The 14,248-nt window shown below is 37.1% G+C and overlaps 1 protein-coding gene across 1 annotated transcript in view; it reads left to right on the top strand.

Moving 5' to 3' along the window:
* Positions 1–3,034: 3,034 nt before the first annotated feature.
* LOC121407854 (short transient receptor potential channel 4-associated protein-like) overlaps positions 3,035–14,248 on the top strand; it is a 30,594-nt gene continuing 19,380 nt past the window's right edge. The window contains exons 1-9 of the mRNA XM_041599085.1: positions 3,035–3,545; positions 6,225–6,416; positions 7,293–7,409; positions 7,616–8,075; positions 9,773–9,843; positions 11,872–12,028; positions 12,448–12,621; positions 12,931–12,993; positions 13,976–14,232. Of these exons, the coding sequence (XP_041455019.1) occupies positions 3,198–3,545; positions 6,225–6,416; positions 7,293–7,409; positions 7,616–8,075; positions 9,773–9,843; positions 11,872–12,028; positions 12,448–12,621; positions 12,931–12,993; positions 13,976–14,232 (1,839 nt within the window). The 5' untranslated portion in view covers positions 3,035–3,197. The remainder of the gene's footprint in view (positions 3,546–6,224; positions 6,417–7,292; positions 7,410–7,615; positions 8,076–9,772; positions 9,844–11,871; positions 12,029–12,447; positions 12,622–12,930; positions 12,994–13,975; positions 14,233–14,248) is intronic.

Here is a 14,248-nt window from a genome sequence, read left to right as displayed (position 1 = left end):
TTGTGAATTCCTACAAACAGGCCTTAAAAAGCCCCTCTTCAGGTCTAAATTTTCAGCTCGCGCTTCGCGCTCGCAAGATTTGATTAGTGACATGGGTACGTTAATCATGATTATAAGTGCTTTATGTGCATGTTTAGATGTTAACAAAATCAGCAAGCGCGTATTGGCACTCGCATTAGATGACTATGGCGAGATGTGTATACTCTTAATGGTTTCCTAAAATATAGTCCTTAAAATCTTCATGTTTGGGGTCAATATTTACAAAAATTTCAGCTCGCGCTTCGCGCTCGCATTATTTAGCGAGACAGGTACGTATCATGTTTATGAAAGATTGATTATAATGTCCCTTTTTTAGGTCTGAATATCAGACCTAAAGCTCACGCTTCGCTCTCGCATTAGGCCTATTTGATCAGTGAGATACATATCCGTTTAATGGCGCTGTCTCTATTAGGCCAGTAAACCTGGCAACTGAGCGCGCTTCGCGTGCACACTATAAGTGACTCAAAATTCTTGCTGCCTTTTTGAGTGCCCCCCCCCCCAATGCCGTGACCCACGGTACGCCACTGTCAGTCACATTACCGTTAAGGCGGCCGTACGGAGATTTGAAAACATCTGTTTTATTCATTGTTTATATCACCTAAATGTAGCTGATACAAAAATGTTTTCGACTCGCCGCACGGTTGCCGTAGGGGAAATGTGACTGATGTATAAGCCCGGGTGTATAAGAGTTCAGTTGCCGGGGGGGGGGGGGGTAGCCTCTTGTCGATGCCCTGTCGGCTGCTTTCCGAGCAAAGCGAGGGATATAGCCATAGGCGGCGGAAGCGGGGGGACGTGTCCCCCCTAAATTTTTTTTGATAACCTTCTTTTTTTTTTTTTTTTTTGCTTGTCAATTTTTTTTATGCGTCCCCCCCTAAATTCACGTGGATCCCTCCTGAAACGTGTGTGGTCCCCCCTAAAATTAAGGTTGATGACCTTTTTTTTATTTTTTTTTATTTTGCTTGTCAAAAATTTTTGGTTAGCAACTACTAAAATTTAGGTTGATAACCTTTTTGGGGGGCGCTTTTCAAATTTTTTACCTGTGTCCATCCCAAAATTTCAGGTGGACACCCCCTAAATTTTTTGGCTTCCGCCGCCAATGGATATAGCGAAGCAGCCGCCATGCAAGGCCTCGAAAAGAGGCTAGGGGGGCCGGGGGGCAAAAGCCAAACTTTCCCGCTAAGTGCATGGTGTGAACAGGATTTTAAATGCTTTATGCGTACAAATAGCTTCTTGTCCAGGCACACGGTGGCTGATACACAAACTGGAAAGTTTATACGAAGGCGAAGTGGAAGCTTTATTATTATTTTTTTGCCTAAAACAGACATTTTTATGCACTCAAAGGATTGATATGTCCGTAGATGTGAATCTTTCAAAGTTAAGTTGGTATTGCAAAAGTCGTGGTCTCGGGTGCACTGTTTATTTAAAATTTATCCTTAAAATAAAAGAAGTTCCTGCCCGGGGTTCCTGCATTTCCAGTTAGAAGACATTTCCAGTTACCCAACAGGTTCCAGTTAGGATTTCCAGTTACCCAACTGGTTCCAGTTAGAAGTCATTTCCAGTTGGAAGAGTTTCCAGTTACCCAACAGGTTCCAGTTAGAAGTCATTTCCAGTTGGAAGACATTTCCAGTTACTCAGCTGGTTCAGTTAGCTAGATTTCAAATTACCCAACCGTGTTCCAATTGGTTTTAATTGGAAACTGTTACATTCCAGTTAAAATAAATTGAAACTAGTTGGAAATTGGTTTCAATTGGATTTTGGTCCGGGGGGGGGGGGCAGACGTACTGCACCCCGTGACTCAAGTTTCAAGTTTATTTGTTCAAAACCAAAAACATAATCACAATAGATACAACGTAAATGAGTACATAAACATAATTAGATTATAGCATAGACGAATTCTCTCCCCCCCCCCATTCTCATTTAGTTAAGGTTTAGTTAGGTGTTTGTTGAATTGTTATGTTTTGGGGTTTTTTCTCATTGAATTGGTGATTATATGATGTTTTTAATATTTCTTTAAGTACAATTTTGTTATATATGGTTGGCCTCACACAAGGTTTCTTCCTTTTTGGCATTTGCCTTCCTCACTTTCTTTAAATTTGATATTGTATTCACATTTTGTATTCTATTTTTTTAATGTATTTTTATCTTGATCTCTTGAGGAGAAATAAATGAAACTTGAAACGTGGACCCTTTTAAAGCTTGTGAGTAGGGACCTGGAATACTTATATGATTATCAACATTAAACATAGGATATACTAATCTACAAAATACAAGTTAAAATGCTAAAAATAAAATGGAAAACTATTACAAACACACATATATACACATACCCACACACACACACAACCACATCCACCCACATATGCACATACTAATTTCTGAGTACATCAACTTCAATGCAAATTAATACATCAACTTAAAATACTGAAGGACTGCACCCCGAAACTGATTGCTCTTCCCCCTTTCCTTTCCTTTTATTTCTCTGTCCCTTTTCCTTCTTTTCCTTTTTTACTCATCCGTTTCTTTCCCTTTACCCTCTTCCCTTCCTTTTCTTCGAAATTCTTCCTTTTCTTTTCCCTCTCCAAAATTCCTAATTCTCTCTCTCTCTCCTTCTTTCCTTTTTTTTTGCTGGGTGATGAGCCGAAGTCCCCCTTCCCTCTGGATCTAGTATATAATGTTTTAATACATATCATGTCCACGAGTGCAATTTTTAATGTGAAAGCCAGTGGATGAAATAGTTCTATGTATTTTATTAGTCTAATTGAAATTATAAAATTCCACCTAAAATTCCCCGAGAGATGGATGTCGGCCATCGGCCAAGCTCTTCCGAAATACCCTTTGACACATAAACATAGGCTTTAAAGACAGACCTTTTTAGCACTAAAATTAAAATGTGTGTTTTAGAAAACAGATTGCATTTACATTGTTCGCAGAAACGGCTGGGGCGCGCCGTGTGAAGTACATGACGCAGATGATAATAGATAAACTGTGCAGCGCCAGTACAGAGCAGTGTGAGGACCATCGACCAGTACCGCAACATTTTAGTTTTCCTGTCTTTTCGTCCAAAGATCGCCTTCAAATACTCAAATGAACAACTGGCATATATGCTAACTACCATATTGTGAATTTGGCCTCAGGATAAAGCCTAAAACAGCGGGAAAATGGAACGAAAAACTGAACTTTCTATAGATCTAGACGGACTTCGTGTAACGAGAAGTCGAAGAGCTGCAGCAGCAGCGGCAGCCGCTAATGGCAATACATGTAGCACTGAAAGTAGTATGAATTCATTTACATCAACTACTCAGACTACGTCAACTGCAACTTCAGCCAGTGTCTGTAATACATCAACAGCAAAAACTACTAGTTCGAGGATATCAACTAATTCAAATACTGGGAATGATTCCACAATCCCAAGGAAACGAGTGAAGCGGAATCCTCTCTTGAAGAATGTGTTTTTGGGTGTCCGTGATTCTCAACATGGAAAGCGACCATTCAAATCTGCCACAGAGGTGCGGGGATTTCCACATCTTTTGGCTTTCGCAATGCATCATCTCATTGATATTTTGTTTGTTAATGTTCTTGTTTTTTATTACTATTAGACATGTTGAATTAGATTGTCATGCCAAGTGTTTGTTTTTAATATTCAATTTCATGTTTGATATATTTGTTAATTTAGAGCCTGTCAGCCAGGTTTTGTTTTTAATCCCCCAAAAGTGCATACTTGACTGCATGTGCCCAAATGATGTGAACGATTTAAAAAAAAGATAACATAACTTTACAGAGTTTACATTATAATGTATTTCAGTCGGGTGCGAGAACATTCAGTAATAGAATATCTGCGCATCGAGTTTATAGAAAACCCCTTTTCAATCATCGAATGGGCTAAAAATGTCAGGATAGACCTTTTGTCATTAGCTTTCTTATAATGACCAATTACTAAAGCCAAGGGCTATTTTAACTTACTTGGCATACTTGGTAGATTAGCTCTCAATTCCTAAGGGACAGGCTATTAGTCGTTTCTTAAAGGTAGCCACTGTAGGTGAGACACAACTTCTTCCGGAAGTTTGTTCCACAGGTGGACCACTCTGTTGGGCTGAATTTCCATAGTACCCATTTAAATATTTGTAAGTGATGATAAGATCTGCTTTAATTCTCTCCAAAGATTCAGATGGAATTCACTTGTTTCCAAGACAGACATTTGGTCTGTACCTTTTCTAGTTTCTCAATGATCTTGGTTTATAGTGGGCTAAATAATATTTAAAAAAAATCTAACAGCAGAGAACATGCCAAATTTGAATTTCAATAGCTGAAGAAATCATTTTGGCTACTACTCATTTCTTATGTTGGAATGTTAGATGATACTTGAGTGACCCTTTACCAAATCTTTCGATGGACCTAGGCTAAGGAACAAAATTTTAAGTAGGTGTTGACCCCAGAGATGAAAAAATATTAAAATGTGAATTTCAGGCAAGGATTTTTACATTTTTATTAGATTTTGAGATAAAAATATGGTACTGATGAACTGCAGATTTTTCACATCAAAGCTTGATTTTTGAAAAATATATTTCCAATCTGCATGGGAAATTGATTTTGATATCAAAGATTATGTGATAAAAGAAATATCTGTATATTTCACTTAATATCTAATGAAGAATTAGGATAAATTATTATTAAAACATGTCTTTAAAAAAATCTAAGCAAGGTGCATAGTATTTACATGTATCTACTCAAAATATTGATATCAATTTTGCCCATTCAATTGGTATTTAGAAATTTACTTGTAATGAGTAAAATATGTAGACAAATTCAGAATCTTACTGCCAATATTTATTATTTGAGCAAGAAACCAGGAAATCTCTTGAATTTCCAAAGATACTATCCAGGAAAAGCTAAGGCTGACATGGCCTCATGTTTGTTGAGGTAAATTAAAATTTGATTAATTTTTATAATAAGAAAATTCAAATTTCACTCTAAGTAATTTGAGAAAAATTTATGTTTTATGAAGTCTGTTCAGAACATGTATGTAACGAGTATCAGCAATTATGTGATTTGAATTCTTACCTAAAATTTACCCCCCCCCTTAAAAAGAAAAACAATGGAAAATAAAGAATGAAAAGCATTCGCAAAAAAAATGGATGTAGGTTGTTTTACCATCAGGGTATACCTACATGTATTGTAAAGGAAAAGTCTTCTTTACATTATTTAAAGAAAATGTGTTCTGTAATATCAAATCTATGATGGCAAGCTATTGGGCACTGTTAGGGCAACTTACAAAATAGTTCTTAAACTACATGTTTTTTCTCAATATTGACCGTATCTGTCATTATAGGTCCAAAATTACTGACTTGTTTTTTTTTTCAGAATTGATTATTGAAATATGCGAAACCCCAAGACCTGCCAAACAATGTTTAAGAATATTTAGAAAACAGATGTACTACATGTATACAGCAGAATATGTTTGCATTGTAACTACTTGTGCAAAAATTAGCCCTCGAAAAAAGATATAAACCCAAAACTGTAAAATTAATGAGATCCCCTAAAAATAAGGGATCATTTCCTTCCCTGTGTTCTACATGTAATATTATTAAGAATTAGCATTCTCTGATTTCTTTTGTTTAGCTCCACCCTTAGCTGATTAACTACTTTTATGAGATGCTCTAGTATTAAGAATTATCCTCTAATTTCAGTTTAATCATAAGCTCCATATGAGCTCTTTTCATGAGATGCTCTAGTTAGTCTAGTGATTTTAGTATCAAGAATTTTCTCCAATTTCCTTTCTTCAGCTTCCTTGTGAGCTCCTGTTAGCTCCTTTTATGAAATGCTCTAGTACTTCAAATTATCATTCTCTGAATTTCATTTTTTTTCAGTTAAATCATAAGGTCCTTATGAGCTCTTTTCATTAAATGCTTTAGTTAGTCTAGTATTAAGAATGATTCTCCAATTTCCTTTCTTCAGCTTCCTTGTGCGCTCCTTTTATAAAATGCTCTAGTACTTAAAATTATCATTCTCTTAATTTCATTTCTTCAGCTTAATCTTAAGCTAATGAGCTCTTTTTGTGAGCTGCTTAAAAACTTTTCTCTAAAATTTCCTTTCTTCAGCTTATTTGTGAACTCCTGAGTTCCTGTGAGCTCCTTTTATGAGATGCTCTAGTACTTTGAATTACCATTCTCTTCATTTCCTTTCTCCAGCTCCCTCGTGAGCTCCTGATGAGCTGCGAGAGCAGGATCGGTCTTGTGCAGCCTTCCTCCAACACTCAGAGTCCGTCTCCTGCTAACCCTACCATCCCTATCATTGCTGCTGAACTGTCGGAAGCAGCCAAGAGTCTACTGAACACCAACCCAGAGTTGCAGCAGTACTACCTCTGTCTCAAGTTGCTCAAGGTAGGGTCATGGGCTAAGCATCGTCAAACCACTAGATATATCCCATTAAGATTGTTATTATATGGTGATATCATCTATGGATATTTTGTCAGTAATGGCACAGTCACATTTCCCCTAAGGCAGCCGTACGGCAAGTCGAAAACAGCTGTTATAACATTTTTTGTACCAGCTACATATAGGTGATTTGAGTGAAAAATGAATAAAACGGCTGTTTTCGACTTGCCGTATGATCCCCATAGGGGCTATTCCACGGTTACTCACGTTACATTTGGAGACACCTTGACTCATACTTGGAGCTGTAACTCCATTATTATTGATAGGAACTAAACATCTCCTTATCACAACAAAGTACACAGTCTGACTATCCTTTGTATAAAAACAAAACTTGGGAAATTCTATTATGCTCCTGGCAAATCTTTGGAATGTGTCGGTTACTCACGTTACATGATTTGGACCAACCTGTGGAATTGCCCATAGGGGAAATGTGACTGCAACATAACCAATCAACAAAACCCTGATTTCTATACTAAAAAAAGTGCAGTATTATATGTATCTCATTATTTTTATATCAAAGTGGATTGTAACAGTTATTCAGGATAATTTTTCCACTGAAGCTTCATTAATACACTGTATGTTCCCTTTACTTTCTGTTTTTTATGGAAACCAACAATATCAGGGTGAATGCCCCTTTTACATCTCCCTTATTATGTATTCATTATATTGGTTGGGAATCGTGGGCGTGTTACACAGACAGAATTGATAATGTGATTTGATTATAGCAGTACCGCAATTGAGGATTGAGACTTTGCATGTATTACCGAATATTACCACATGCATTTGAATATTTTTTCCCTCTTGTTTTTCTTCGGTCTCCAGAAAGTAACACAGAAGCTGATGTCGGAGTCAACAATCGAGTATCCTACTGATAGTGGTAAATTTAAGGAAAGCAAGACCATTAATGCGGAAATATTCTTACTGTTTGGTGGTGTTGAGGTAAGTCTACAGCCAACCTAGTATAGGTTGGCCTCTCCTTTATATATGTCAGTTTTCCTTTGGTTCTGAGCAATTCTTCAGACCACACATTTGAAGTAGTACTTATCTTTATTGTGTTAAAAGTATAAGCCATTTTTCAGTTAAGCAGATATGACGTTCATCTGAAACAAAATCTTAAATCTCATTATTTCATTCCACCAATCAAGGTAACCGTTGACCTTCTCCTTCAACCGCACTTCTACAAGAAAAAACAGAAGAAAAAGGTGGCAGCTAGCAGCGAGAGCAAGGAATCTAAAGCTGAGGAGAAACCCTCCACAAGTGACACACCAGAAACGTCTACCACAAGCACTCCTGAAGCAGCAACATCAACGGAAACCACTCCACCAGCAACAGATGATGCAGCATCAACAGCAACTGAAGCTGCTGCTGCAGCATCAACAACTGAAACTGGAGCAGAAGCTGAAGCAACAGAGATGGAGGACTCTCCGCCAGCTTCGTCAACAGCCACTTCATCAACAGCCACATCATCGTCGTCATCGTCAGCTGCAGCATCGTCCACAGTAACGACATCAGCGTCATCCACTCAGCAGGCATCAGGATCGTATCAGTTCCGCCTGGTCCGAGACAGCTACAGTGCTGGCAGTTCGGGTCACCCAGCATCACAAGGTACATTGAAATGTCAGTGATGATTGATGTATCTTGAGAGTGGACATGTAAATGTAGTTTACTATGATTTGCCCATCACTGTTGACTATGTGAATGATTGTTGTGATGTAGCTGATGATTGAGGATGGTAAATAAGATGTATAGGAGGGTGAAGGTCAAAGGTCAAATTGGTCAATATATCCTTAAAAACAACTTGACTTATAATAACAAAGGAAAAATTCAGGGGTTAGACATCAAAATTTTCTCATGTATGCATATGATGGACATTGCTTTGTTTTATTTGGGTCGCAAGGTCAAAGTTCAAAGCAGTTATTAAAGCAATATTGACTGGCCTCGGGGCGATACGACATATATCGCCCAAACTAGATTTATATCGCCCGAGTCGCAGACGAGGGTGATATCAATATAGTGAGGGCGATATATGTCCTTTCGCCCCCAGGCCAGTCAATATTGCTATTATTAACCAAATCAGGCATCTAGAGCAAAAATCGTTAAAATATAGATATTTTAAATTTTTAGAATGAGAATCTTAGTTTATCATGTTGAGCAGACTGGGCCTCTGAACTTTACCATTGTGACGTAATTGAAATGACGCGTCCCTGGCCTGGGGACGCGTACGCAGTATCCAGCGTTGTCTTAACTTGATTACCATTATGACGTATAGCACTGCGCGGTTCAAGGACGCGTGCAAAAACGCGTAGAATACCCGGATATTAGCGCTGCTTTTTATTGCCAGCTACATTTCCACGCATTTTCTCATTGACTTTCCTGAAGCGGGCAATAAATTGGGCCCGTGGATAAACAATTGGAATTTTATTGACCGGCAATTTGATCCCAGTCTTCAGCAGGCAACAATGTTTCAAAGTTGCCCTGCTCAGATGTCTGATACGGTTAATAATACTTCTTGTTACAGTCACTTGTAGATGGACTGGATAAATAAGAATTTACCTTGATTTATATTGGTGATCTGATTATTCAATTGAAATTTTGTGAACAATTTAGATGTGGAGTGTGTTATATATTTCGTTTATTTTCAATTGGTCCAATGCCATTTCGTCCATTTACCAACTTGTCTATCATTTGGTCTACCATCAGTTCGTCCACTATCCTCATGGTCTAATTGCCATTTTGTCCACTCACCATTTTGTCTAAATAACTTGTTGGTCCAATAGCCATATAGTTCACATACCATTTTGTCTAAATAGACTAAGTGTTAAAATGGATGAAGATAAATGTGGATATTAAACCAACTGATTATGAGACAAACATGTCATAGACAAACTGGTGATGAGACAAAGTTATGATTCAACCAAATCCAAATGGTTGTTAGACAAAATGTTAATGGACAGAATGGCATTAGACTAAATGAAGGTACATGTAGATAATGTGATGAGTGGACGAATTGGCATTATCACATATGTTCCATATTTTGTCAAAATATTTATGTGATGGTTATCATTTATGTCATTGAATATAATTATTATTACAATCAATCGTATTGTAAATGTTTGTTATAAATATATGGAAATAATTTGTATTATGCATGTTCTGATGAAAATAAAACTGAATTTGATTTTGAATTAGAATTAACCTAATATTTCTGATGAATTCAGCAATAGTTGGATTATAGATTTTAATGTTGAGACTCCATTTATTTGAAGTATGCCATTATAATTTCATTATTGTCCTTCCTTTAGATCCACAGAAAGTTCTGAGACATAAGATAGCTTACAATGCTATGGACCTTCTTCACTACATGTGTCAAAATGTAAGTCTCAATATGTTTTGTACATCTCGATTATTCTGTATATTACAGGTGTGTACCAACATATTCTAGAGGACTTTTCTAGCAATTTCCAAATGTGCTGGTAAAAATTCTGAGCTTGGGAATTTCTTGCTAACTCAGTTGCACCCTGCACTTTAGAGAGCAAATATAAATCTATACCAAAAATAAAGTTCTCTCGTTTCATTGATATTTTAGTGTAATAAGGCCCCCCCCCCGGCCAAAAGTCATAATTTTGTCTTTTGTTTAAGAATACCATAAGTGTCTTTTCACTGCTAATCAATACATTTTATCAAAGATTTTTTTTTTTAAGTGTTGGAAAGCTGGGGGACCATTTCATGAAAGTTGTCAGCACTGACATATTGTCTTTCTCTGACAGTTACTATAGTAACAGTCAGAGTGCCTCTAAGCCAATGAAAAACAAGTATTTCACTGAAATTGTCAGCACTGACAATTTAATCAGTGCTGACAACTGACCCCCTCCCCACCCCCAGTGAATGATGTAGCATGGCTCCTGCTAAAATTGTATGATTCTAATGTATATCTTATTGTTTTTTTACAATTTCTAATTAATATACTAATAATAGTTATAAGTTTTAACTGAAAAAATGATTTAGAAATAAATTGCATTCTTATTACCTTAATTTAAGCCTTTTTTAAACCAGGTGCAAGTACATGTATTATTATAAGTACCTTGAAAATCGCCTACCTGGGCACCACATCATTTTTCTCATAAGATGCAAGAGATACCTTGCAATAAAAAGTATATTTAGAATTCAGACTTTCATGTGAGAAGCATGGAGCAAGGGGCCTGGGAGGCCTCTTGTGCTTGTGCTTGGGTAGCAAATGTAAGCTTATCTGCAGTGAATATCTACCAAACAGAAATAACCTCAACTGTTCTGTGGTTTAAGGGACATGTAAATGATGCAATGGAAAGTTTGCAGAGTTAGCAAGTGGGAATAGGTCTTGATGAAGACTGCAATTTAGATTTGTTTGTGGTTAGTTAAAGATAAATACCATTTGTGGTAACAATCTCAAAATGAGTTCGAACTGAATCCAATGAAATTACCACCAAAGTGTATGAATAAAAAAGTATGTGCCAAATAACTCTGGAAGAAAATACGTAATTGCTGAGAAATGAGCAAAATAAGCACGGAATTCCATCATACGTTGGGTATTTTTGACGCAATATTAATGCACTGTCCCATGTATGCTTTTCTATGTTAGTAATCATCAGAATTATCGATTTTGAGCTAAGATTTCATGATTTTACAAAGATAACTTTACATTGACATACCAGATCTAGATGTATGATAATATCTTAACAATGAATCCTGATTTAAAAGACCTTGCGACATTGTTTTGTACTTGTCAGACTTGATAAGAGAAATTGTGTTGTAAACATTGTGATGCATTTCGTGATCCCAATTAATGTTTTTTTATGGTCTAACTGGTATTGGAAATGCATGAAACTACCTGCAAATTATTTTGCACCAAAATTTGATATTTGGTTTTCAAATTTTAACTCAAATTGCCGATCTAGAAACTTGAACGCTGTCTTTGTTAACTCAAAGTGACACACGAGAAGAAAATGAAAAATAAAATGGTTCCAAAGATTGTTATGACAGATATCTTCCAGGTTTGGGGGTGCAAGCTCCCTATTTTGTATGATGTTTTTCATTTCCCCTAAATCAAGGCATCAAGTGGACCCATTTTGAAGTGCGGTAATAGAGGCTATAGAAGTAGGGTAAAGAAAAACAATGCATTTGAGGGGCACTCCAAGAGGATCCTTCTAACAGTAAAAGAAGGATGGAATTGGGGTATAGAGTTTAAGGCATTTACTTTAGAAGAAAAACTATGTATTTATTTTTTTTCTTAAAAAAAAATCAAAATAAACACTTTAGCCTCCCCAATGCTACCGATACTCATTTAAAGCACAATATTGAATGTGCATGAATTGCATGTTACAGAGATAATGTTTTCACTAAATCCTTAAGTATACCTGTTATATAGATGGGAACAGATATGGCCACGCCTCTCTCGGACCATGATGACCTCATAGTCTATCTCTTCACCCTACTGACGGAAAAACAGTGTTTCCTCAAAGCTGCAACCCTCATAGAAGATATCCTCGGAGTAAGAACACAGATGTTTAAACTGCAAGATATCCGTAAGTTATTCTTGTTTACATGTATAGGGAGGTATACTTAAGTGACATAAGTTGTTAAATGATTGGAAAGAAAGAAGCTGACTGAAAAGCAGAAAACATATATGCTATTGATTTTGTAAAATTTAGTTCTGTCCTTCCAACTTTAACACATGCTTTATGAAGTGGTCATCTGATTTGATTTAGACACAATGCCCTGTAGAACAATAGGTTGTATACTTTATCTTATTATTGACATTGAAGATTGAAGTATTCCCTTTGCATGTTGTCTTTGTTTCTGATAATGACTTGCCTTGAAATAATTGCACTTCCATTTGCATGGCCAAAGAATAATGAATGATTGATGAGAGGAGTCTAAACTCATGAATTAGCACTATAAGTTTGACTATATATTCATATCTCATTCATTCTATTTATCACAGCGGAGCTTGAAGAACTGGTCAAGAAGTTTGAGGAGGACCAGCTTGCCAACTTCTGCCGCGTCCTCTCCATCACCATCTCGGAGCTTGACCCCAAGGATGACCCTTGTACCTTGGCTGCCCAGGACAAGGCCTGCAGGAATCGCAGTGATACACCCATCTCGGAAGTCAATCAAAGTAAGCAATTCTTGCGTAATGTTTATTTTGATTGTGGGACGGCGATAGTTGTTAATAGTGACAAAGCATGAGGCCAAAGATACAGTTTATTGTCATTCTATAGAGATGGATTGCAATTAATAAGTTTGACATTAAGTTTTTTGTGTCATATTCTTGATTTTCATGAATTATTAGCAAGTACTACATTATTTGAAGAATACCTGTTTTTACAGATCAAATGTTGGCATCTCTGATGCGATATTGTGAAGGTCATGTTTTAAGTTTAGTTTAAGAATTTAATTATATCAAATGTGTTTTTTAATACAACAGAAACGGTAGTTGAGCTCCCAGGCTTTGTGCAGAAACTTGTTAAGATTGCCTGCAAGTCAGTTGGTAAGTATATATTGTCAAGTGAGATGATGGTCACTGTGAATCTCTTCAATTGGTAATGAAAATTAGATGATTTCAAAGGCTTGCATTGCAATCATCATTTTTTAAACTGGTTTCTATGTGATAATGTAATCTCACATTTAGTGTGATATGTTTAATTTTTATTTGTAATTGAGATTTGCCATTTGAAGTTTAGAATGATATTGATATTGAGAAGAAAAAAATTTATTCCAATATTTGTATAACATTGCACTTTGCAAATTGGGGGTGCAAGGATCATTAGCATGTGCAGGGGGGGGTGGTTACAGAGGTTCAAACCCTCCCCCTTTTTGGGGTTTATCAACATTTCATTCAGCTCGAACCCCCCCCCTTAAAAAAATCCTGCATATGCTACTTGCAAGGATAGACAAAGTGGGCAACTAGTTTCACATTGAACGTAATGAGTAATTTAACAGTGACATATAATTTATGAAATGTTCTGAATGTCCTTTGAATTACTTTTCATTGCAGCCATAATCATAACGATATATTATCTCTACCTATTCATTGAAAATGAGATAAATAAGTTGCAGTTAGCTCGCTGACCCCTATTTGATTTAGTAGGATGTAGATTTTCTAGAGACCCTACCCATTTTATCACCGCCATGCCCATAGGGCCTAATGGGTGAAGAATCAAAGATTATGCGATCAATGACAATATTTCCTCAGAGCCAGTATCAATGATGTTCATCATAGAATAACCTTGAGTGCTACATGGAATCATGGAACACTATTCTAAATAACACTACTCAAGAAAAATATAACACCCCCTCTTTTTACCTTCTTTATCTCTTCTCTCTTCACCTCTCTTCTCTTTATCTTTCCCTCTCTCCTTCCTCTCTTTCTGTCTTCTCTCTTTATCTTTCCCTCTACCTCTCTTTTCTACCCCCTCTCCTCTCTATCACTCTCCCTCTCTTTGGCCCATCCAACCGTTCACCCCCTGCAGCAGAGCCCGATGGCGTCGCAGACATGGACACCCTCTTCTCTCAGATCGACAGCTGGGTGACCTGGCTGGACAGCTCCTTGGCCTTTGACGCCCTGGCCGAGGTCGCCAACGAGGACGAGGGCGTCTACCTCAACCTCCCCCTCCATGACCTGTCCTTGCCCCTCCCGGATTCTCTCAAGACCATGCATGAGGTTGTCTATAAGGTGGAGGTCCTTCATGTGCTTTGCCTGCTGCTTGGAGGAAAGCAGAGGCATAAGGTTAGTGGTGATCATT

This window comes from Lytechinus variegatus, chromosome 2 (assembly GCF_018143015.1).
Source record: "Lytechinus variegatus isolate NC3 chromosome 2, Lvar_3.0, whole genome shotgun sequence".
In the NCBI taxonomy this organism is placed as follows: domain Eukaryota; kingdom Metazoa; phylum Echinodermata; class Echinoidea; order Temnopleuroida; family Toxopneustidae; genus Lytechinus; species Lytechinus variegatus.
The sequence above is the reverse complement of the archived record's forward strand: the minus strand, read 5'-3'. Positions and strand labels throughout refer to the sequence as shown.